We start from the raw sequence: 23,569 nt of genomic DNA on the forward strand, positions 1-23,569 counted from the left end.
ATATCGTAAAAAATTGTATCACCGTATAAACATTAGTAAATTACACATGAATACAAATTGCTGTATCTGGGATTTTATACCAAAGACTTCGTATTTTTCATTTGATATTTTTAATTTACAAGTCAAATATTTTCCTTTCTTTTAAAATTCTTTTTATCTTATCTCGTATAACATTTTAAAAATATTTCGAACATCTCGTATGTTAATTTAATCTTTTCTAAAGTACAACACCATTTTCAACAAAAAAATTATTAAAACAGCCCATTTAGACCACAAACTGTTAAATGAAATCAATAAACTATTAATTAAGTGTATCGAGGCTTTTGAAAATTCTCTAACCTTTAAAAAGCCCCTCTAACAAAATTATCGAGTCCTCTTTAAATCGATATCAAAAATGATTTTTTCCTTCTGACAAAATTAAAGCGATGGTAGAAGTACCTCTTCTATTTCCAGAGTATAAATATTTATACTTACATATTTATAGTTCTGAATTATTGATTGATCATTATAATCATCAGCAAACAACATGACGTTGCATGTTGAAGCTTAAAACTTTCTCAAGAGCACATAGAGGAAGTAAAGACTTAACCTATAGGTGCCTAACGTTCCCTATATTTATAAACTGATTGACTACATAATTCAAGTTTGCTTGTTGAAAATTCGTCAGCAAAATCGTGTGGGGAATTCTTCAATGTTTCCCCGATATAGCTTCTATATTTATCGATCCCGTTATTATATTCACCCCAAACTACTCGGTATATGTATACATGTTCGTGGAATTTCAAGTATATATGTCCTTGCATCTGTTATCGTACGCCTGTTGCATCAAAATTAGATTGACATGTAACGTCAAGCCCTATTTTCCAATTATCCTTTAAAATCTACGCCCACGCTTTGGATAACAGCTACTATTACAGCTGATATTGCTTTAAAACTAAACTGTTGAACATTTTCGCTGATTTAATGACTTTTTGAAACAATTTTTTAATAAATTTATTATCAGACATAATATTAAAAAAATCAAATTCAAATAATAATAACGTTCCTGCAATAGCATCAATTTATTTCATTGAAAATGAAATTTTGCATATCTGCTAATCTTCGTACCATCAAATCAAAACACTCTTTCATAATAAATTAATGATTCCACTTGTTGATGAAAATCGCAGACCAGCATCTCATCTATTCCGCTTTTAATGAAAAATAAATAATTATTTTTAGTTTTGTTTATGATTAACCAACTTTTATATAAATGAAGAAAAAGTAAATAAATATAAAACATACATACATACATTAACACTGAGTAACGCTATTTATAAAACGACGATTTGTTGTAAAATTGAGGTTTTGCCCAGAAAAATATATCTATATAATTTCCGTGATGCTCTACTTCAGAGCTTTTCCAAGAAGTATTCAATGCATTAAACAAAGTGGCCTCAATTGGTACGTCATACCGGGGTGTGTTTTTAAATTCCATTAAAAGCATATTGTATACAACTTCAAACAATTTAATTGCATTGCTCTCCGTTTAAAAGTTTATTACATTTTTATATAACAATAAACTTTTAATTGCATCAAATTCATCGTCTAATTTAAACAATATTTTCTTATTTCGCCCCATGACACAAATATTATTGTTTATTGAGTTAATAACTAACAAACATTCCTTTAATTTGACTCCAATAAATTCATTAAAAGTTTATAACTCATTCAGTATCTTAGCAAAGTAAATAGCAGTATTAAGTTTGCCCCCAAAGTTGTAGCGTTTGATACAAAACAAAGTATATATTAATAACAAAGTACTGAATTCTGCCTATAGAGTTTGTTGGTCTGTTCGTTATAAGTTGTAATATAATATAATGAAAGTTTACGTGGGCTCGTGAATACACAAACATTTCTCCCAACTGTGTTTCTATCCACCAATGCAGTAGAATCTGTACTGTATGTCTGTCGTACAGCTACAATGGATACTAGAACAGCATCACCGTACACCCGTACATATACAAGCGTACCACAAATCTCATATCATCTCATCTTATTAAAAAGATCTCTGCTCGCAGCCAGAGAGGAACTCGTTAAATGACGTTTTATCATGTATCTACTTGCTCATGCTCTCAACTTTTATTATCATTATTTTACTTGCATTTACATAGACAAGAGATAAAAGCTTTGAGGGACAACAGTGGCAACAGGTTTGCCCTCATCAAACATCAACAAACTCGAGCTTTTATTAAAACTTTATTCTCGTTGCTAGAACTTTTTGCCGCATATATATCTATAATTTTAATTTGCATCTAATCCATAACTAGCGTATATGATAATTGCAATTCGTAAGCTGTCATTTAAATTCACACTGACAAAAAATTGAAATTATTTTCAGACAATATCTAGGTGAAAAATCAACATTTTTTTATTTTTTTTATGACTTTGCTTATTTTTACGGCGCGTTCATAATAAAAAATCTCGTGAAAGAAAAAAATAAAGATTTCGATAGCTTTTTTGCCTTCAAAAGTTGGAAAAAATTTTGGCTCATGTTTTTGGATAAAATTTATATTTTATTATTTTTTGATTAAAAAAAAAAAATTGAATATCGCAATTTTCTAAAAATTTATAAATTTTTTTGAAAATTATGATAATCAACATCTTTATTTTTAAACTGTTCATTTTTTTAATGTATTTAAAAAAAAAAAAATCAAATAGAAATTTTGTTCAAAAAAATGAAAATTAAAATCGTTTACTCCATTTGTAAATATTTACCAAAGATTTTTGGCCTCAAAAATTGAATAAACATCTTGGTATATTAATTTTTTAACCAAAAAATATTTATGGATATTTTTTATTTTAATAAGCAAATTAAAAATTATTTTAATCGACATTTATATAAAAATTTGCACTTTAATCTGTGCTCTCTGCATAAACATATCATACAAATCTAATATTATCTGATGTTATGTATTATAATACTACATTACGTACATTACGTGTACACATTACCTCAACACAAATTGAATTGAGTAAAGTCTGCGATTGCCGCCTGCAGTGTAGTATTATAAAGTATTCAGCTATTTTCCTCAACTTGGAGTATCTCACTTTTATGTGTGATATATCTACATTTACATACCACACAACATCGGACAAAACACATAAAATTATAATAATAATAGTAATAGTAATAGTAATAAAGATACATAATAGTAGTAACATTTCTAACGATTTATGTATCGTGTAGCTGCATCGATTGCAACAGGTACCACATTCACTGCTGACTAGTAAGCGTACTTCCCAGCCAAGGCTACTGTTTTCATTTCAATTTAAAATTTTTACTATGTACGTTGTTCGTAAAAATTATTTTTTTGCAGTACTTGCATTTAGACGGCCATAAAAACTAAAAGCCGCTCGTAGACACTCTAATTATACGCTCGTTTTACTTAATGAGCATGAAAAAAGAGTTTTTTTAGTTTTTAAACTCTTGAATTGAACAATCTTTAGCTAGATGAATTAAATAAAAGAATTTTCCGCTCAACTCTATTGAATTTATGTTCCACAATTTTATTTATAGTAATTAATGCAGAATTTATTTATTGATGGTTAATTTATTTATAATTATAATTAACACTGTTTGCGTGTTATTGTCTCGATTATAAAGCGTACTTCCGACATGACAAGTCCCTTCACAAATACCGGTGTAATTTAGATTCAAAGGATACGGTGTTAAGAACTACCCAGTTTATTTAAATTTTAATTAGTACGACTGCATTTTTAATTTTCTTACGACAAATTATTTATTATTATTACTCTGAAAAAAAATTAACTTGATTCAAGAGAATTGCTTTATTATAAAATAAATAAATGTCCAGTTTAAAAAAATTCTGACATATTGCTTCAATAAGTATCCATTTATTTAGTACTTAGTACTCAGTACTCCGTTATTATGGTGAGGTAATATAAAGGTATTGATGAATACATACAGGTACACATACAGTGGCTAAAGCTCTTCATCAACCACTTAAGCTATATCGTACCTGGGAGATGTTCTTCAACGTAATATCTCTGACATAATTGAGTCAGTGAGATGAAAGGTGACGTGATATAGGGGAAAGCAGCCTTGATGACTCGATGAGAGCAGACCATACAAGTAAAGAGACTCTACTCTCTCGCAGATTCCACTTATGTTGCTCCGACGTAGTTTCTTGTGGAATTACGCTTTGCTGTTATGTATGAAATGGTAATCGTCTCATAAATGATTCCTTATCAAATTATGATATAATCTATATTTTTAATTTGACTTGTCCATGCATTAAATCTAATTATTATTCATTAAATAAAAATATTTATGAGTGGGTTGATGTTATTTAAATTCATTGCAGTTCTCTATAAAATGTATTTATATTTTTAGTCAGTAGGTTGAATAAATGGGCGCCTATTTATAGTTTTTTTTTTCGGTTCATTCTAAATTGTACGGGGAAGTAAAAATGTGAGACGTTAAAAAATTAGTGTCGACTCGTGGCATAATCTCGTTGTTGTCATTGTACGGTTTGGTTTTGGGTTTAAGTTTAAGCCGTTGTTATCGTTTATTTATTCTTTTGATCCACGAGTATAGTAGTCGAGGATATGTACAATTTATTTTTGGTCTCTGGTCGTGAGAGCACGCAGCAGTCGTGGCAACGATCTGACCCGCGGCGAACTTAGAAAGTCGGGTGGAATTCAAGGCGAAGGTTGGCTGTCTCGCGTGAGCGAGAAGATACCAGCAAAAACTAAACAGTATACAAGAGACAGTAACACGCCAGCCAGGAAACTTGTCCAGGTTCCTCTTAGCCTATTTTTTACTCTTTTATTTATTTACTTACTTACGTACTTATTTCATTTTTTATTGACGTATCTATCCGTGGATTTGTTTGTTTATTTATTTATTTATAAATAAAGAAGAATGGTCGCCAAGGGAGATTAATTACCCTATTGTCTTGCGGAAAACACACGCCAGGCGGGCGAAACTTTGTACTAAAAAGGTTTTAATCAAGACAAATGATAGATTCTGGGAGTTTTAATTACTGATCGCCGGTTGAATGCCTTGATTTATTAGCTTAAGTTTGTTAAGTAATATAAAGAAGGAAAGGGTAGATTATTTCAGGACTTTATTTTTTTTTTATTACTTTTCTTTTAATTATTCCTTGGTTTAAATTAAAAAAAAAAAAAAAAAAAAAAAAAACATTATGGTAAAACCCACGCTGGTAATTACAAGCCGGGTTTGTTTTATAGACACCCAACAAACTCTTGGTACGTTTAAGCTGATCGAAAGAAAGTATCTCACTTATAAGGTGCGATCGAGGATGTTGTGATGCTTAAATGGCAAAACAACATTCAATTTCAGTCAATATGGTTGCTATTGTTTTACTGAATTTACGAAAACATTCTCAATACCAATTACTCGGCTTATTTTTAAATTCTCGTGGATAAATATTTTTTTTTTTGTAAAAAATATTTTACTAAAGTTGAATTTTTTTTTTTTTACAATACTTATCGATTATAAATTAATTTTGACGTTTTATTATCTAACACAAAATAATGACATTGACATTAAATCTTATTTTTTTCTATTCAAACATTGATAATAATATTTACGTACACTTGCATTACTATAAACTGTAATTATAATAATTACAATTTAATATTTTGATAACAAATTTTTATTAATTGTAGCTGTAATTATAATTGAATATAAGCAAGTCCCTCGAATCAAAATGATAATATCTAATCAACAACGTATCTAATGTCAAATATTATTTTTATCAAAAAAGTGGCGCCTTATTTTATTTTTAACACAATAAAAATGTGTTAATCTGTATCACTAATGTTTTTTTTAGTAAAAAAATAATCATCTCAATCTTTATTACAAATGTATACTGATTTATTGTTGTAGATAGTGGTTACATTTCTTGTTACAGATTGTAATATTTAATAAAAATAATATTATGTTTATAGCTACCTTTGTTTTGTAAATATTTAAATAAACATATTAGTTGATAATTTTTGTCACTACTCTAAGAACTTTAAAATATCCGCGTTGTTACGATAAATGAAGGCAAAACGTTTGCCAGTGAATTGTTTGTTCGCTGATTGCACAATTTTCCAGGTGTTTGGCTCTATGTCGACTTGTAAAAAACCTCGGGATTAATAATAATAATAACAATATGACCTTGATTTTATTGTTATAGATATATCGGACATTCCTGACAACATCAGAAATTTACGAGCTCTACAGGTGGCGGATTTCAGCAGCAATCCGATACCTCGGTTCGTATTTTATTATAAATTAGATAATAGTTTATTTGTTTGTATTTATTCTACGCTAAAGTACTTACATAATAATTTTATTTTTCGTACAGACTTCCCGCGGGTTTGGTGAAGCTGAGAAACCTTACAGTACTTGGCCTCAATGATATGTCACTTACTAGTTTACCGCCAGATTTTGGAAGGTAATAAATCACTCTTAATGTTTTTTCAGTCAATAACTAATGATTTATGGCAAAAAAGTTTCTTATGCGATAATCCTGTCATTTTGATAGCTTAATGAATTTTTTTTTATTTTTAGCTTGGAAGCTTTACAGTCTCTTGAATTGAGAGAGAATTTACTTAAAAATTTGCCCGAGTCTCTTTCGCAGTTGAGTAAACTTGAAAGATTAGATTTGGGTGACAATGAAATTGAAGAATTAGTGAGTATTTTTGTTTGTTTTATTTTTTTTTTTTTTTTTACTACCGGAAATTATAAATTTTCAGAGTTTGAATACAAAACAGTAAATTAAATTATAAAGCGCTTTGTACAATTTATTATTTTAATACAATTCAATTTTACTTTGGCAGTAAATTATTTTATAGATAACTCTGTCGTGTATATTATTTTCATTAAATTATAGTTATCTGATTAATAATTTTGTTGGTAGTTTACTTTTGTTAGCCGTTATCTTTGACCCGCTAATTGTTCAACCTAAGCAGACCGCGCATCAGCTAAAGTAATTAAAGTTCGGTAGTAATTAATAATTATAATTATCTATGACTATAATTTACCAGCCGATAAAGTTAATTATGATTATCATTGAAGATAATTTCTATAATAAATTTTAATTTAATTGACTTTTTTATCACAACTACAAGATAATACAAGGAAAAAAAAAAAAAACTTATTATTTTATTTATTAAATTATTTTAAATATTCAAGCCACCGTATCTGGGAAAACTACCGGCACTTCAAGAATTATGGTTGGACCAAAATCAATTACAACACTTGCCACCAGAAATTGGTCAATTGAAAACTCTCGCGTGCCTTGACGTTTCGGAAAACCGTTTAGAAGATCTGCCTGAAGAAATAAGTGGCCTTGAGTCATTAACTGATTTGCATTTGTCACAAAATGTTATTGAAAATCTGCCCGACGGTATTGGGGAGCTTAAAAAATTGACGATTTTAAAAGTCGACCAAAATAGATTGACAAGCCTGAATTCAAATATTGGAAAATGCGAGAGTTTACAGGAGCTAATATTGACCGAAAATTTTCTATATAGTTTGCCATCTTCAATTGGCAACCTTCATAATTTAAATAATATAAATGTCGATCGTAATAGCTTGCAGTACTTGCCAGCAGAAATTGGAAACCTTAAGAATTTAGGTGTATTATCACTTCGTGAAAATAAACTACAGTATTTACCTAATGAAGTTGGACAGTGTACAGCTCTGCACGTACTAGATGTATCGAAAAATAGGTAAATAATTTAAGTACACGGAAAGAACAAAATAACACTGTATATCCTCGCATATTATACTATAACTTTTTTTTGAAATAATCAATCTAATATACAATACGAATAAATTTTTTAGATTGCAGTTCTTGCCGTACTCGTTGATTTATTTGAATTTAAAAGCAGTTTGGTTGAGTGAAAATCAAGCCCAGCCAATGTTGACTTTCCAAACAGACATTGATGAGGATACTGGCCAGGAAGTGCTTACTTGTTTCCTTTTGCCTCAGCTTGAAAACAATGCCGGAGGCTTACAAGGTAATAAATATATTAATTTAATCAATAAAAATAAATTTCCATTAAATAATATTACATTTAATTTGATAAATTGATGGAATAGAAGGATAATAAATTTTTTGTATTTTATTTTTAGACGGAGGACCCCTAAATATGATAGCAGGAATGAGAAATGCGGTTCAAAATAATGAGATGAGGGAGTTAGCCAGCAGTGACGATGAAAATTGGCAAGAAAAGGAAGCGTCGAGGACACACTCGGTTAAATTCACTGATGACGGCCCAGAGGCCAACAAGGAGGTGAGCATGGTGCTCATAACCAAGCACTCAGCCTCTGCACATTCTAAATTAGCTCATTTTTTCCGGCACTTATGTTGCATGAATACCACTGACTCATTTGAGTCTATTAATTCTAATGTTGAACTATACAAATTTATTAATTTATCAACTTAGATTCCACGATACCTTTGTTTTAACAACTGTATCTATATAACAAGCAGTATTTTAAATGTATTCACATTTATTTGAATATTTTTTGCATGTAATGCATGGTAGTTTTAACATTTCTTTTATTTTAATTATTAATATAGAACTTAACCTGTTTTATTTTTAAAATATATTTTATTTTTTTTCTTTTATTATTAATTTATATATATATTTTTTTTATTAATTTATAAACCTGGTATTAGTTAATTAATTGGGTCTCAATTTGCATGTCAATGAAGACGTAAGTATGCTTTACTTTTAAAATATATATATTTGTGTATATATTATATTGTTTTTCAATTTATCTCTTTACTAGTAATCTAATTAATTAAATCTAATAACAAAAATTATCTTGTGCGCTATTATATCACTAATGACGACTCTAAAGATTAGTTTAAATATGAGTTCAAGGGCTTTTTCATATTTCTTATAAATTCTACTATTTTCTTCTTCTTCTTCTTCTTCAAAAAAAAAAAAAAAAATACAAATAAAATTAGTTATTATTTAATTTATTTAATGAGTATAATCATAACACGCATGCTTATCAATCTAGTCTATAATTATCTAATAAAAAAACATGAGAATGGGTTACGAGTAATTAATTAACTAATTACTTGATAATATAATCTAATTAATAATAAATGACGAGATAAATTTATTTCAGACACCATTTGTACGGCAAAATACTCCTCACCCGAAGGAATTAAAAGCTAAAGCTCACAAGCTTTTTAGCAAGGGCAAAAATGACAGTAGATCGGGCTCGACAGACGAGCAGGTAAAATTTAATATCGAAAAATTTATAAAATTAAATAACTTTCAATCAGATTTAATGAAATCAGAGATTAATCAAGTACTTGTCTTGTCTTTATTACCAAGCGTCTTAATTTAACGCTAAACGAAATCTGATTGCTTAGGATGTCTCTCAAACATTTGGCCTCGACAAAACCGATGTAGACGCGTCTCACCCTAATGAAGAAGAGCAAGAAGCTTCGCAACCTGTCACAACCACTAGTACCACCGCAGAACTTGATGAGAGTGCACTATCGAATCAAGTTAAAGCTGCTGCGTCAGAGCCGGCAAACGATAACTCTGTTACTCAAATTAATGAACGTGAAATCCATCATCAATCATCCGAACAATTATCTCCGGTAAGTTTATTGATTAATAATTTATTTACCAATAATAACTATAACAATAATAATATTTAGCAATACATATGTATATCAATCCAGGAATATTTATCAATCCATTGTTGATTATTATTGTAAATATTTACTAAATACAATTTTGAATTTAGTTAAACCGCCAGGCGTATGCGTTCAGTGCGAATATTCTATTGACTTAATTTTTTATTGATTAATAGGCAAATAATGAAACAATGGGGATGTAAATAATATAAAATAATGCAGTATAATATAAGGATAAATAGTTAACTGGTTGTGTGAGTGGTGTGTTGTGAGAATGGGGCTCCTGTTGCAGGATGCTGTTGATGTCGAGGTTTCGGTGTCAGAAGTATCGGCTAAGGGTAGGCAGGAGGGTGGTGAGGATGAGTTCTCCGAGGGTGATGATGATGATATGTCACAGAGACGTGTTGAATTTACAATATCGGAAGACCCGGATTATGAGGGTGGGGTTAATACGGGAAAGCCAAACAGGCTGCACCGACGTGATACCCCGCATCATCTGAAAAACAAGCGAATACACCCCACGATTGACAAAGATAAAGTCGCTTCCATCATCGCACAGGTCAGCATTTGATAACACTTCAGTCACATTTATTTTTTTAATTTGATTTTTATTTTAGTTTATTTTATTTCAACGTCATCATTCTCAATTAATGCACCGCCTGCACTCGTGCTCACAAGGACAGCACGACTGTGTTATTATATATTGATAATAATTATATTTAATAATAATAATGATGTTACTGTTACTAATATAATGCTTTTTAGGTTTTAATTAACGCTAAAAATAACTTTACTGTGAATGTCGTAGTGAATGTTTTTTTTAAAGGAGATTTCTGTTTAATTTTTTATTAATCGTTAGTTATATTTATCAAGGAATTTTCATTGTACTTGTCATATTTTTTTCATGGTTGTCGTTATGTGGTGTCTATTTGACTGCTTTTGCATTCGTTTTTTTCATTTATTTGGTAAAGGTCTACAAGTTTGGAAAATTCAAAAGTGCACGTCCTATAATCTCATTTTTCATAATAAAATTGATTAAAATAATTATTGTTTTACAAGTGCGATAGAAAATAAATAGAGACAATTTTAGTTCAAGAAATCGCTTAATTTTTAAATTTATCAAGTACAATACAATACTTGAGTACGATAAGTTAATTTAAAATTAAAAATAATATAATCTATTTTATTAAAATAGTCACGCCAAATTTTAGACCATTATCATTTCTTCTTCCATTTTAAATTGATAACCAATTGGGTTCGTTGGATGTATTTTTTGTCTTTCGTCAATTTTATTCTTAACTCTCACTTGTTTGTTTGTTTATTACTTATATGTACTATATTTAATATATAAAATATAATAACATATTATTGGGTGCTGATTAGAATTACCAGATCGATGCGTTGTAATCATAACGTCACAACTATTAAATAAAATTGCTTTTGTATGTATTGGAGTACTTTATTGCAGGGTCGACTTATAAATATTTTAAAAACTTTTTAAGCAAAACAATAAAAGCTACTTACACAAAATTTATTTTTATCCAGCACTTACTATGAAATAAAGCGCTCTAATATATAAACTTAAATATAATTTCAGAAGTTTAAGAATATAATTATTAATTATAAAACCATCAAGCATTTGCTTTGTTCGCACTGAACGTTTCACTGTCTCCATTCAGCTTTATTAATTAACATTTATTTGAATTTGAATTCTATTATTTACTCATTCCATGTTTCTATTATTAATTGTCATTGTTATAATAATTATTATGATAAATATTTTATTCAGAAACAAGCGTTAAGTCGACGTATTTATTATAAATGTTGTGAAATGAGGTAGCACATAATTTAGGTATCGCGTGTAGAATTATTATTTTTTATTTATAGTTAGCGTATAACTTACTGTTATTGTAAACCGCTGGCACAACTGGAATGGTTAACCGCAGTACTTAAATTTTAAAAATCTGGATTATATTTAATATTATTACTTTTCTTTTTTTCTCTAAGGCTATGATGAAGAAAAGCGATGAGACGTCCGTATCAACAAGTCTTCCAACCGAGTCTGCCGACAATTACGACATTCATAGTCAAGGTAAATTTTTTATATTAATTTTCAATCAAGCTACAGATACCGCTATCGAGTTTTTCATTTATATTATCGCTTTTAACGTCATAATTATATCCAATAAAAATTAATAAATAAATGTATCAATGATATAATGATTTTAAAAAAGGTATATTAAAATAGATTATCTTACCGTACCATAAAAAAACCTTGTTCTAATTTTACTCGACGTATATACTTTTTGAAACAAGTAAAGTCTCCAGGATAATTTGAGTACCGTCAGTAAAGATGATAAGATACGATTAAATTACTCACGTCTTATCGCTGATACACTATCTCTATCTCCGATGATACGGTTGTTGATGTAGACGTAAAATTATATCGTAGTATCCCGCGTAGTTTACGTATGTATTATTTATGAATGTGTATGTACGTGAGTTTGTGTGCTGTATCTGTACAGTGTACAGCAACATAACAACAGTACCTAAACGGAAATAGCGATTAACTGTGAGGTAGATTGTTGTGTGAATCATAATTGGAATTCTAGTCCACGATTAAATTGTTTTGGGCTTCGATAGCCAATGAATGGTTTAGTGAATAAAAATAATTTTTTTAATATGCCAAAACGTTACCGTATGTTTATTAAAACTCGTCGCTTTAAAGGTGAATGTTATTTAAGGAATTTATTTATTTGTTTTCATTAAAATTAAAAAAAAAAATAACTAGAAACCTTGCAGTCACTGTGTGACTGCCGTGACTTGTGAACTACAAATAAATAAAATTTTGTTTGATTAAATAATAAGTTTTGTTAAATTGCACTGTACTTTCTTAACTATTGATATTTTTAAAGATATAAGCGCATCCCGGTGCTACACTCATCAAGAGCTTTCATTTGAGTACCTACATGACATTTTTTATATATTTTATACATATGGTATTTGTAAAATATATAAATATATGAAAAATTGATGTGGGTATTTAAATGAAAGGTCTCGATGAGTGTAACATCGGGATGAGCTTATATCCTTAAAAATGACAATAGTTCACAAGATACAAGGCCATTTCCTAATTATATGTCTAGAGATAATAAATACTTATCATAATAAATTGACTATCGGTGAAAATTATATGAAAACTTAAAAAGGTACAAATTTAAGTGGAGATAAAATTTTTCTTATTCTTTTAATAATTTAATAATGATAATAATAATAATGATGATTCATTTTAATATATTTTAAAATACATCAATAATAATAATAACACAACATGAAATAATTGATGTTTCAGGAGCAACGTCAGACGCGGAACCGACGTTAGAAGTACGAGAGGAGCAGTATGAGATTCATATTGAGAGAACAACAGCCGGTCTGGGTTTGTCGATTGCAGGTGGTATTGGTTCGATACCATTCAAAGGAGAGGATGAGGGGATATTCATTTCCAGAGTAACTGAAGGTTCATTTGCTTTACAATATTACTATATATATATACATAAATGAATATTATTAAATACAATATGTTTTACTATCTTATGTATACATATATAAATCTATTTTAAATAAAAGCAAACAGAAGTACTATTACATTCTGAAGGCTTCAGTAGTAACAGATATTTTTTTTTTTTTTTTTTTTTTATTATTATTATTAATTGGGTCTATTTGATCAATAGGCGGTCCAGCCGATCTGGCCGGGTTGAAGGTTGGAGACAAAGTTATTTCGGTAAATGGGGTTTCAATGGTCAACGTGGATCATTACGACGCAGTTGAAGTTCTAAAAGCTTGTGGAAGAGTCCTTGTACTTGTTATTGTAAGAGAGGTCACGCGAATAGTACCACCATCTGAACAGGTTAATATAATAACTCAATAATAATTGCTAGCTCTATTTATTTCGCTTCTCTTTTATGCTGTCATTATTACCGGTAGCACTGTTAGTGGGTTAGTAGTGCGTGAGTGGGAAAAGCAATTATTATTTTTAATTTCAGCTGTCAACGCGAAAAGATTCAGTCTGCTCGAGTCTGAGTACCAGTCGTGCTCCAAGTGCTACATCCTACGTATCGTCGACTGCACTATCCCATAATCTCGAAAACGGGGATACCAGTTTACCCCGTGATTACGTCAAAGTAAGAAATATATCCACCTATTTATTGATTTAAAATTATTTATAAATTATAACTATCATTGTTTTTTTTTTTTTTTTTTTTTTTTTTTTTATATCATATTAATATTTATAAATAAATGATAATAAACAATTCTTTTATATGATTTTTTTGCAGACAAAGAAAATTCCCGAGCCTTTGCCGACAATGAGCAATGATGAGACATTAGTACCGGTGCTTGTACACACAACATTAATACGAGATCAAAATGGTCTTGGGTTCAGTATCGCGGGTGGAAAAGGTTCAGCGCCTTTCAAAGACAATACCGATGTAAGTGTATTTAATACTGCTACAAGGATAAATAATCTTTATTGACGTATAATTTATTTTATATTTGTGTAGGCTATATTTATCTCGAAAATAACTGACGGCGGTGTTGCGCAGAAAGACGGTAAATTATTAATTGGCGATAGAGTTGTATCGGTAAGTAATAGCAAACTTTAAAATAGCAATAATAAAATTAAAATTTTCTTTTATTAAATAATGACTTATTAATTTGCACTGTATTTTCTTAAATATTAACGTTTTTAAAGATATAAGGTCATTCCGATGTTACACTAATCGAGACCTTTCATTTGAGTACCCACATCAATTTTTCATATATTTTATATATTTATATATATCAAGATGAATATATGAAAAATATATGAAAATACATATGGGTATTCAAATGAAAGCTCTTGATGAGTGTAATGTCGGGATGAGCTTATATCTTAAAAAATATCAATATTTCACAAGATTAAAAAAAGTGTAAGTAATTTTTTGATCTTGTGTCACTTAATAAATTTTTCAGATCAATGGGGTTGAAATGACCGAAGCTAAACACGAGCAAGCTGTAACATTGCTAACCGGTCTTGATAGGTTTGTGAGGCTGGTGGTCGAACGAGAGATACCTCGTTCCCAGGCGAGCTCACTGATGCAAGTAACCCCTTCGGAAAAATCTCCGCGATTGATCGGCGCATCTACGCCGCGTCCCTACACGGGGCTTTATAATGCAAATAGTTACATGGCAAATCGACCTGGTTACGCCGGCTACCGACGTTCTATCGACGCAGATAAAACACTCTCCCCAAGTCCAACGGCGAGAACACCGCCTCCTCCGCCGCCGGCGCCACTCGCGTTGGCTAAAGAACAACAACAACAACCTGTCAACGGCATTGCCAAGATGAACGGCGTAAGCGACAGTTCTGCGGCTGAAAAAGTTATCAGTCCAAGTGCCGTGAATCCACCGCAGCCTGCGCCGCGACAAACTCTATCGACTTCATCGTCGCAGCCTCAACAAGTCCAACCTCAGCAGCAGCAGCAGCAACAGCAACCAAATCGGCAGTCTGGTACTACAACTCCGAGTCAGCCGGAACCAACTGGACCGACATCGCCTCAGGAAGACATACAGGTACCGAAGCCAATCACCAACGAGGAATTTCAGGCCATGATTCCCGCTCACTTCCTACGACCTCCGACTTCCTCGCCCTCGCCAGACTCCCAGCAGGGTCCAGTCGTTACAGTGACTATCAAGCAGCCTGATAACTTACCTGGAGACGTTAACTTCCCTCCGGCGCCCACTACACTTGGTAAAGTTACCGAGACCATCACTAAGAGTACACTCACCGAGACAGTCGTAACACGTGTCACCGACAATCATCTGGTCCAGCCAGTAATTATTGAGGTATGCTCGTAGCTTCACGCATGACACTTTAACGTCAATAATAATTATTATTTTTATTATTATCATTGCTATCACTTTCTGTTACTGTTTCTTTCTTTTGTTGTACATAAATATGTATTGAGACACATACATCACATTACCATAAATTTCCAACGCACACTCTATGTATTAATTATTTATAGAATAAATTCATTAGCTAGACTAGACGCTACAACTCACCAATTCCAGTCCTCTCTATTAATCCTCCATCGTTGGCCATCTCGTCCTCAGTATCTGGATTTAACTCAAGTGATTTTTATTCATTTAATTATTATTATTACTAATATTTGTTGATTGTTATTCAGGACGTCGTACTGATGAAGGAAGGATCTCTCGGCTTTAGTATCATCGGTGGTACTGATCATTCCTGCACGCCATTTGGCGCTAAAGAGCCTGGTATTTTTATATCACACGTATGTATAGCTTATTAATATTAATAAATTAATTGTAAATATTTTTAATTATTGTTAATAATTTGTGGAATTTAAAATAGGTTGTACCTGGAGGAATAGCTGCTAAATCTGGTAAACTTCGAATGGGTGACAGGATATTAAAAGTTAATGGTACCGATGTAACTAAAGCCACGCATCAGGAAGCTGTTATGGAATTATTAAGGCCTGGTGAATCAATTGTTTTGACAGTCCAGCATGACCCATTGCCAGAAAATTATCAGGTATTTTAATATCTTAATTTTTAATGGCTTAATACGTAATATTTATCAGCAGCTTTCACGATTAGTTGCTTCGCTAAATGCATATTCGCACGCGTTTACGGTCAATAATTATAATTATTATTTTTTATTTATATAATTAATCTTAAATCGTGGGATAATGTAAATATTTTCAAATATTTATTTTATTTTCAATAATCTAAAAATTTTTATCGGTTTCACGGTGAGGTTTATTTATTAATCGCCTATCTATCTTAATTAAATAACTTGATGTTTGACAAGCTGGTCGAAATAGAGTACATTCCAGTAACAGTAAGTAATCGATCTGATGAATATATATCTTCATTACATCCCTTGATTATTTCATTTTATTTTTTTTTTAATTTTTTTCTATACTTAACTTTCCTCTACTATACAATATTATTACATAATCAATAAAAAATTTTAACACGGCTTTTTTACTGCTTGGAGCTATTAATGTGATGCTTATCTACGTGCTCACTTGTACTTTTTTTTAGCAATACAGTCACGTTCCTTTTCTTTTTAAATTATAATTTTTATATTACTTAATAGCCAATAAAATTCTAGAACGATATTATTAAATTTATTTATTTAATTTTAGGAACTTGTGATAGTAAAAGAGCCTGGTGAAAAATTAGGCATGCATATAAAAGGTGGACTCCGTGGTCAGCGTGGAAATCCACTAGACCATACAGACGAAGGTGTATTTATTTCAAAAATAAATTCCGGCGGTGCAGCTAAGCGTGACGGAAGATTGAAGGTCAGTTATTTTATACAGTTTAAATAATTCAGTTAGAGTGACTTTAATTAACTTTAATTAATGTCGATTTAATAAATTAATTCAATGATTAGTAATAATTGTTATAAATTTTTTTTTTTAATTTATATTTAGGTGGGAATGAGATTACTGGAAGTAAATGGTACGTCATTACTGGGAGCTACCCACCAAGAAGCGGTTAATATTCTTCGCTGCTCTGGAAATACGATAACTCTTGTTGTATGCAAGGGTTACGACAAAAACGAAGTCGACCACTTGTTGACGCTCTCCGGAAGAGAGTCTAAAGAATCACGAAGATCTCAAGATCTAAAAGATACATCCCCTACTGAGGGATTAAAGTCTTTGTCTCAGAGCGTCTCGAGTTTGGATCGCGATGACGAGGAGGCCGCAACATTGAGACAAGAACAGGAAATGAAAGAAGAGCTTGTCGCTTGGGAACAAGAGGAACGCGAACGAGCGTTAATTGAGCACAGAGAAAAATCAACTCCTGAAAAAGTACGTTTTTTTTTTTTAGTTGTACAATTATTCTAGCGCTGGCTTATATGCATGAATTTTTTGTTTTAATTTATTGCTAGATTTAATTAAAAATTTTATTTAAAATTTTGGGTTATTAAATATTGACATTTATAAAGATATAAGCTCATCCCGATGATACACTCATCAAGAGCTTTCATTTTTTAAAGGGCCTCAAAATTTGGCTTATTTTCTTAATAATATAATAATTAGCATATAATAGAGCGAGTAGATTATTAGACATAGAAAAAATATTTTTTTGCATAGGTAATGGATGTAGTAAGAGCGGCTGAATCGTTAGTTAATAAACCAAATAGTCCAGTTGACACACATGTGCCACCAAAATCACCTGGTGGAACAAAAGATCTCAAAACCACTACTATTGTCATGAGTAAACACACATTGGCACCGCAGAATCCCACTGTAAGTATTCATAGTATTTAATAAAAGCTAGTTATCCTAGATTTATTATTATTAGATTGATAGCTTGTGTATAAATAATTATATTATATTTTTCTGAACTTATTATGCATGATTGATGCATGTATAAATAACTACTCTCATCTTTATTAAAACTATCTCATCATAAATAATTAATCGTCAACGTTATGAGTGTTGCACTTATAGCTTTTCCAGTAAATAAAAGCACTTTAAAAGACAGTTGAAATTATAAATTAATTAGTTATATATTTATGTATAATTATAATACTAAATCATTTGCACAAATTCAAATTGGAGCACTTTATACCGATTTATTCAAATAGTTCAATGTTTGTCAAGAGAAATTCAATGTCTAGATGATATTTCATTACTATTACTATTACTATTATTATTATTACCATTGTTATTATTATTATTATCATCATTATCGTAGTTTAATTTTTAATATTTCGTTGAAACCAAACACTTGACAATTTATAAGGTCCTTACATTCATTATTGCGTACCCGTGATTATTTAGATGTTTAAATAGATGTTTTTAAGCTACTCAGTGACTTCTAGCATGCAAACATTGCACACTGGTATATATATTTTATTTATAAAATAATTTTTAAGTTGTTTAGGAGACCCACGAGTACACCCACATGTGCCTAATTTTTTTAATTGTAAGGAATTCATGTCATATGCACTCAGACATTAACTTTTCTTGATTCAAGATTAATTTGCTAATTATAGTCGAGAAATACAAAAAAAAAATTTTCTTCAAACTAAAAATTTTTTTGGACTTAAAAAAAAAAAGAATTTTTACTATACGTCCTTATGGCATCTGTAACGCAATATTAAAAAATTTATAAATTTATAAAAAAAAAAATTATTTGATATCGTAGAAAAATTATGAAAAAATAAAAAAAGTTATCCTGAATCAAGAACAATCAATCAAAAATATTTTATTTTTTTTTTCTGAGTGTTGCTATTCATTTTCCGTCAATCATCGTATTTATTATTCGTTCATTGTTGAAAAAAATAAAAAAAAAAAATCATACTTCATTGTATTTTCAATAAAAATTGTATATCCCATGATCAATGGCGCATGGATCGTGTTACTGTCATATCAGTGTTTATAGTGACGCATGCTCTGGTTTATAAGAGCCAAAAAAGAGACATGTTTCACGTGTTTACAGACGATGGACGGTGACAGTACCACCCTGGCCGCCCTCTGACAGGAGTGAGTTGTTCAGTCCTATCATTTATCTCTGTATCTGCGTACACGTCTACCCAGGACACTGTACTGCGGTTTATTTGTCTTTTAACTAAAGTTAAAGCAAATGAGCTAAATAAAGCAACCAACCAAAAACAAATTTCAATTAAAACCAAAATGTATTTAATTAAAATATCTATATATTAATATAAAAATAATAAAAAAAAAAGAATTTATTGTGCTGTCCCGTACGTATAAATGTTATTAATCATACAATTTAATATAAATACATATTGAGTATATATTGTTACTCAGTTTGTTACTGCCATCAAGATTAAGACTCAAATCTTGCAATTTCCATCGGCCAGTATATTATTTTATTTACTTTAAATAAATAATTATAAAAGTCTTTTAATGACTACGGTTAAATATATTTACTGAGGTTGTAAATAATATATATGAAATTTTATTTAAAATGAATATTTGGCCGATGGTTAGGGATATTTCTGTGATAGGGTATAAACAAAATTTTAAATATTATTTCGAGAGTTTTTTATTTATATTTTATATACATTACGCATTTAAGTCTAAATCATGACATATAAGTCTATAAAATAATTCTTCTCAGAAGAAATTGAGCTTATTTTAACTCTCAATTTAATAATTAGTTAACTGTAACGTAAAATGCTGCTAGATTTGATTTTTTTCCTTTTTTGCATTCTATTTTTAGGCTACAAAGTATTTTTATTAAATTCAATCTGTAATTGGCTTTGAATAATAATTACATAATTGCTGTAGCAAGATTATTTAAATAAGTAAGCGCTTAAAGCTTGTACTGTATAAAATAATTCCTACAGAATATGAATATTGTGTCGTCCAATCTTAACGTTAATGGGATAATTATAATATAATAATAGTAATAATAATAATAATAATAATAATAATAATAATAATAATAATAATAATAATAATAATCTTCAATGCTAGTACTGTACAAATGTATGTATTGTCTTTTGATATTTACTATAAATTATTTTGATTTATTTTTTGAAAAATGATAAATTATTATTTTATTTATTATTAAGTTTAAAAAATCACCGAGGTTGTGAAAAAAAAATTGTAATATATTAATTTACTGTGTTACAAAAAAATGTCCAAAGTATTTATTCTATATAAATAATTAACATATGAAGCATATATCATTCGTACGTAAGAAAGACAAAATATAAAATCAAATATTTATAAAACCAAAAAAAGTGATTTTTTGAAAAGAAAAAAAAATAATATTTATACATATAGAAGTATATAATATTTATGTTTGTGAAAAATTATTATGCAATCACTGTTACGCAAGCCCATACTACTGACAAGATTGAAAAATCTTTGTTATGCCGATATATAAAAAAAAAAAAAATAAAAAAATAAAATTTTCTATCAATGTTATATGTTATATATAACTTTATTAATGGACCAGATTTATATATTATTACAAAATATAAATAAAACGTTAACGTTGAAAATTAAAAATATATATCAATGCTTGGATTGTTAATTATTAATTTTAATTTCACGATTTTAAATTATAAATTATATTAATTATCCATCGAGACAGAAATTTCTCTTGGCAATAAAAAAATTTATTTTAATTAATTACTTATAAATTTGTATCAAAAGTTTATTTTATATTAATAACTCTTTGTGACATATTAATGAATAATTATTAAGTTTTAAACGAAATAATAAAACCTGAGCTTTTAAATGAAGGCTAAATGTTTTTTACCAGTTACTTTTTGAAGTAATCGAAATAAGTGTTACAAAGAGCTAAAAGTATGAATAATGTAAAAAAAGTAAACGAAAAAAAAAAAATATATATATATATATATACAGCTAAAAAAAAAAAATACTACGTACCATAAATAATTAAAGCCCTGTTTCCTAAAATGAACTAAAGAATCTAATGTACTTTAGGCATTACAGTCAAAATTAAAAGAAGAATACGGTACATCTGTGGATGATCCTGTAGGAACATCAATAGACCAACCAGTAACTACTTGTACTTCTACTACTACTACTGCCTCTACCAAGTCACTACCCCATGCATCAACGACCAATTTAGACCATCATTCACAATCAAAATTTCAATCTCAATCCCATACACTTCCTCCTAAAAAGAATCAGCAAAACGCTAAAAAAAGTATTACCTTCGCGACTCTACCCTCTCCTTACAAATCAACTCAGTGTATAACAACTCCTATTGTTAACTCAATGCCTGCCAAAGATAACCGTCCAATTTCAATGCACGAAATATCTAGTTACTATCCAGCCACTGATTTTTATAAAAAAAATATATCTAACGTTGATAATGATAGCAACATTAAATCACCGCGCTTTCAACTTCCTCCGACGCCACTGACAACTCCTGTGGCTCGTTTTAAGGATTATGGGTCTAAGAGTATCACCACCTCACTTAACGACTTACAGATTGCACGTTCTGTTGATGGAAAAAATTATAAGGTTGAGGTGAGGTCTTCTTGGCATGTTTAATAACTAAACTAATACTTTATTAACTTTATTTATTTACTTTTCAGGGCTTTTATCTTTAAATTTTATCTTTATCACACGCGTTTTTATTACGTTACTTCGTGATCATTTTTGACACTTTTTATTTTATACATTTATTTCTTTCTACTGTTTAATTTGTCGTTTATTAATTTTATATTTTTTTACAATTGTTTAGCCTTCACCAACACCTTCACCAACACCAGCTAAAATGTCTGTAAGTGATCGGAAAAGATTATTTGAGTCTGCTGTTGAAGAACATCTTAAACCATCTCCTAAACCAGGTATTTTATAACTTTAATAAAGTTTATTTTTTTATTTTTACACAAAGAAATATTAATTATTTTTTTCTTACAGATAAAGTGTTCACTTTCCTCAGTCAAGATGAGGTAGAAAAATTGAAACAAGAAGAGGAGAGAAAAATTGCAACTCTCACACGAGATGAGTTAAAATCATGGGCTCAGATGGACATGGAAGGTATGGAAGAGCCTGAAGAAATAATCGAAGAACAGGATAATAGAAGACCTAAGTAAGCGAGTATCTATTTTTTCAACTATAAAAAAAATGCATCGCTAACTCTTCAATTGAGCACTGTAAAAGTATTTTATTTATTATTTTTATTTGCACCATCGAGGAAGACTGTCTCTACACGAGGTGTACTTTTTTTTTTTATACTTTAGCCAGCTGCAATTTATCATTTTAATTTGTTAGTTTTTATTAAATATTATATGTACATTTTAAATTCTCTATGTACATATGTAACTACGTTTATTTTTTTATAAAAAAAAAAAAAAAAAAAAAAATAGAAAAATCTTTTTTAACTAGATTTATATAAAATACACGCAAAGTTATCAATTTTTAAAGTTAGTAAATAATTTTAAAGGATCAAGTATTTTATAATGTACTTAATTACAAATAGTTGATTAGTATAAAATCTACGAATTCTACGTGTATGAGAAATGACTGCATGCTTTTATTTTGCTTCTTTATGCTTTTCTTAAACATCTTTGAAAAGTTATTTATGTTTTTATGACGCTTTTTTGTGCTTAAGAATAATGAAATAAAAGTAATTTAGTTTTTTTACTTCATCTTTTTAAGCGTAAAACAATTAAGGTGAAAGGATAATTATATTATTTCATAAAGGGAACAATTGTACTGTAGTGACGTTTTTATAATTGAATTTTAAATTATGTACGCTAAAAGAAATTTATAAAATGTAACAACCAACAAAACACTTTTTTTTTTAATTTTTTTTTTAACCCTGTGCAGTATTTTAGTGAGTGTGTGTGAGAGTTATAAAATTGCTTCTACTTTAAGAGTAAAAGCTTTTGTATCTATTTTTTTACTGAAATAAATTAACTGCAATTGATATATTAAAAATAAGGAGCTTTTTAGTACGCTAATTGATTACCTTACAGTAGCCGATTGAGCTCGCGAAGCTCGTTACCTTCCCTTCAAGGGTATCCGAGTGTCGTAAGAACAGCCAAGGCTGAACGTCGTTTGAAAGAAAAGTTGAAAGAGGAAGTAAGAAATTTTTAATTTTGTATTTGTTTTCTCATTTAAATTAAACTTTTATGTGAAATTATTTTTCTGTAATAGGGATTGATCTCAGATGAAGATGAAGAAAGTCATTTAAGTCCTGCAGAACAACGTGCGCTGCGTGCGGAAAAAAGAGCTGCTTGGAGACATGCTCGTCTTAAATCTTTAGAACAAGTAAATAATATTTATTTAATTTTTTTCTAGTCGGTCATTTTAAAAAAGCACTAATTCAAGTCA

At 29.6% G+C, this 23,569-nt stretch overlaps 1 protein-coding gene across 8 annotated transcripts in view; it reads left to right on the top strand.

Moving 5' to 3' along the window:
* The window catches only part of Scrib (scribble planar cell polarity protein), a 39,440-nt gene that overhangs the window by 12,387 nt on the left and 3,484 nt on the right, over positions 1 to 23,569 (top strand). For 4 of the 8 annotated variants that reach the window (XM_074247107.1, XM_074247109.1, XM_074247110.1 and 1 more), the window contains exons 3-28: positions 6,213 to 6,291; positions 6,384 to 6,473; positions 6,590 to 6,710; positions 7,214 to 7,752; positions 7,868 to 8,043; positions 8,159 to 8,319; positions 9,170 to 9,280; positions 9,420 to 9,653; positions 9,985 to 10,251; positions 11,700 to 11,784; positions 13,045 to 13,209; positions 13,424 to 13,599; positions 13,736 to 13,873; positions 14,027 to 14,179; positions 14,252 to 14,332; positions 14,703 to 15,575; positions 15,920 to 16,027; positions 16,108 to 16,287; positions 16,907 to 17,065; positions 17,198 to 17,578; positions 17,864 to 18,019; positions 21,203 to 21,754; positions 21,972 to 22,077; positions 22,151 to 22,322; positions 23,212 to 23,317; positions 23,393 to 23,506. In XM_074247107.1, coding sequence (XP_074103208.1) covers positions 6,213 to 6,291; positions 6,384 to 6,473; positions 6,590 to 6,710; positions 7,214 to 7,752; positions 7,868 to 8,043; positions 8,159 to 8,319; positions 9,170 to 9,280; positions 9,420 to 9,653; positions 9,985 to 10,251; positions 11,700 to 11,784; positions 13,045 to 13,209; positions 13,424 to 13,599; positions 13,736 to 13,873; positions 14,027 to 14,179; positions 14,252 to 14,332; positions 14,703 to 15,575; positions 15,920 to 16,027; positions 16,108 to 16,287; positions 16,907 to 17,065; positions 17,198 to 17,578; positions 17,864 to 18,019; positions 21,203 to 21,754; positions 21,972 to 22,077; positions 22,151 to 22,322; positions 23,212 to 23,317; positions 23,393 to 23,506 — 5,483 coding nt within the window. The remainder of the gene's footprint in view (positions 1 to 6,212; positions 6,292 to 6,383; positions 6,474 to 6,589; positions 6,711 to 7,213; positions 7,753 to 7,867; positions 8,044 to 8,158; positions 8,320 to 9,169; positions 9,281 to 9,419; positions 9,654 to 9,984; positions 10,252 to 11,699; positions 11,785 to 13,044; positions 13,210 to 13,423; positions 13,600 to 13,735; positions 13,874 to 14,026; positions 14,180 to 14,251; positions 14,333 to 14,702; positions 15,576 to 15,919; positions 16,028 to 16,107; positions 16,288 to 16,906; positions 17,066 to 17,197; positions 17,579 to 17,863; positions 18,020 to 21,202; positions 21,755 to 21,971; positions 22,078 to 22,150; positions 22,323 to 23,211; positions 23,318 to 23,392; positions 23,507 to 23,569) is intronic. The other 4 variants (XM_074247108.1, XM_074247112.1, XM_074247111.1 and 1 more) reach the window with 4 other exon arrangements.

The sequence above is a fragment of the Cotesia typhae genome, unplaced genomic scaffold (assembly GCF_013202065.1).
Source record: "Cotesia typhae breed Kobodo isofemale line unplaced genomic scaffold, CoteBio_Ctyphae contig_48, whole genome shotgun sequence".
NCBI lineage: Eukaryota > Metazoa > Arthropoda > Insecta > Hymenoptera > Braconidae > Cotesia > Cotesia typhae.